Below are 2,446 nucleotides of genomic sequence, written 5' to 3' on the forward strand. Positions count from 1 at the left end.
GTGCCCGTCTCGTATATCGATCGATATCTGCGTATAAAAGGCTCTTCGTAGAAATATATCCGCATGCATGCATCTATATAGATAGACATATCTGCCTGTAAAGTCACACAAAGGTCTCTCTCGAGGAAGCCATCAGTTGCCGCCTACCCTTACATATGTCTTCTCAGCGTATGTATCTTGGCAAATACTAGTACGTCCGCAGACTTCGCTATCTCTTTCTCTATAGATATATCTATGCATATGCACATTGCCGTCTACATATGCATATATATATATATGTATATATATATATATCTCTATGTGTGTGTATAGATGTGTGTTTCTATGCATGTCTGTTTAGATAGAAAATGTATGTATTTGGCGAGAGACTGATGGATGTCTAGACTACTCCGAGAAATAGCGAGAAAGAGATTTCTCTCCTAGCTCAACGTTTCTTTCTCAACTTTCTCTCTTCAACTTTCTTTCTTTCTTTGTTTTTTTCTTGTGTAGAGCGGAGTAGCGTGTGAGGCTCCTTATGTTCCTTATCCTCCCTCTCGATTTTCTTCTTCTTCTTCTCCTCCACACCCCACCATCGACAACGAAGAAGAAGAAGAAAGCGAAGAAGAAGAAGACGAAGACAAAGAAGGCGAAGAAGAAGAAGACAACGAGAGAAGTCTGGCTTGCGGGAGAAGAACCCTTAGACGACCGACTGGAGAGGCGCTTGCAAGAGATCAAGAGAAGGAGAAGAGAGAGAAGATAGATCAAGAGGCCACGCTGGGGGTGCAAAAGGACAGAAAGGACGTAAAGAAAAGTCGAGTTAGAAACAGCACGAAAAAGAAGAAGGACAATCGAGATAAAAGAGAAGATCGACAAGAGCAAGAAGGAGACGGAGACAGCACTCACAACAAGAGTCATGATGGATCTTCTTCTTCTTCTTCGGCTAAGAGAGAAGAAGAAGAGGGGAGAGATAGAGAGACACCGAATGAGGGAGTTACATTTCCCAACTATCGAGATGTCTTGAGCTGTGTGTCTCGATATTTGGAGGGATTTAGTCTAGTGATTAACCAAGCTGACCGCACTCATAGAGGGCTCTATGAACTTTGTAGACACCTAGCCGATGTCTACTTTACGCATGTCTTCGCAGTTAGCTACCTCACACCCCCCTACAGTCAAGCTGTCCAAATCCATACGGACGACCAGGTACGTGCCACACACACGCACTAAGAAAGACACATGTCTCCAGAGAGAAGAAAGATCAAAAGAAGAAAGAAAGAAAAGGAATAGCGAGAGTTTTGTGACGGAGGAGGATAGCCTGGAGACGAAAAAAGAAAGAGAAGACGAAGAAGAGTAGAAGTCGCAATTCTAGAGATGCCAGTGTGTGCAGAAAGATACACTCAAAGATATACATGTAGATATAGAGATGTATATATAGATATGTATGTATATCGATATATATATAGATAAATATATAGATAGTTAGAGAGAGATTCTGATCGAACTGGAGTTACGTGTGTATGTGAATAGACACATACATGTATATGTAGAAGAGTATGTTTTGATAAGTCATTCGGGGTGATAGATCTCTTCTCTCATTTATCTATTCTGCATCTCTATGTGGGTCCATGTATAGATGTCTCTCATAGAGATGCGAAAATGTGAGATACATATCCACATATAGATCTTTATATATCTAGGGAGGGCGCCTTGTTGGTGTATGCATATCCATGAGAATCTATCTATCTTTAATCTATCTATCTATCCATCTTGAAGCTCTCTATCTCTTTATCTGTCTCCGTGTGTATCTAGGTCTTCTGTGTTCTTTCGTACTTTTCACTGACCTCTACCTGCTATGAAAACACCTCTCCCTCTCTCTTCTTTTTCTTCTTTCTTTCTATTTTGGGGTGTATGTACAGGATGTGATATTGATTCAGCTATGGGGGAGTAAATGCTGGAAGATTTATGAGCCTCCTCAGCGTCTCGCTCTTAACGAGGAAATGCTAGGAAAACGGACACCCTACACACAGGTCCTCCTCTTCTTCTTCCTTTCTTCCTCTTCTTCTGCCTTTCTTCTTCGTTTCTTCTTCACGTCACACAAAACGTGTCTATATAAATATGTATAGGTGTATGCAGGGAGATCTCCATAAAAGACGTTTCCTCCTGTATCGCCTGGAGATCTGCAGATCTCTGTGGAGATGGTATATCTATGTCTGTACGTATGTCTTTCTCTCCCTATCTCATTCTTTTTCCATCTCTCTCTTCGTCTATGCACTCACTCTGTGGAGCAACTGAGAGGTTCTATCAGAAAGACGTGTGAAAGAGCTCTTCTTTCTTTCTGTCATCTCCTCTATGATCAAGAGCTTTGCATGCATCCTCGCAACTATCTATCTCTCTCTCTCTCTTTTCTTCTAGCGTAAAAAAAAAAGAAAGACAAGTCGAAGCTCTTACATATCTATATATATCTATATAT

General features: G+C 41.1%; 1 protein-coding gene across 1 annotated transcript; it reads left to right on the forward strand.

The window, feature by feature from the left end:
• Positions 1 to 489: 489 nt before the first annotated feature.
• Positions 490 to 2,414, forward strand: CSUI_011474 (histone lysine demethylase no66; the record flags this gene model as incomplete). The annotated part of the gene is made up of 2 exons (XM_068071572.1): positions 490 to 1,179; positions 1,893 to 2,414. Coding segments are annotated over 2 exons (897 nt in total), but the record flags the coding sequence as incomplete, so codon positions are not given.
• Positions 2,415 to 2,446: the final 32 nt, after the last annotated feature.

This window comes from Cystoisospora suis (genome assembly GCF_002600585.1).
Source record: "Cystoisospora suis strain Wien I chromosome Unknown contig_12144, whole genome shotgun sequence".
Taxonomy (NCBI): domain Eukaryota; phylum Apicomplexa; class Conoidasida; order Eucoccidiorida; family Sarcocystidae; genus Cystoisospora; species Cystoisospora suis.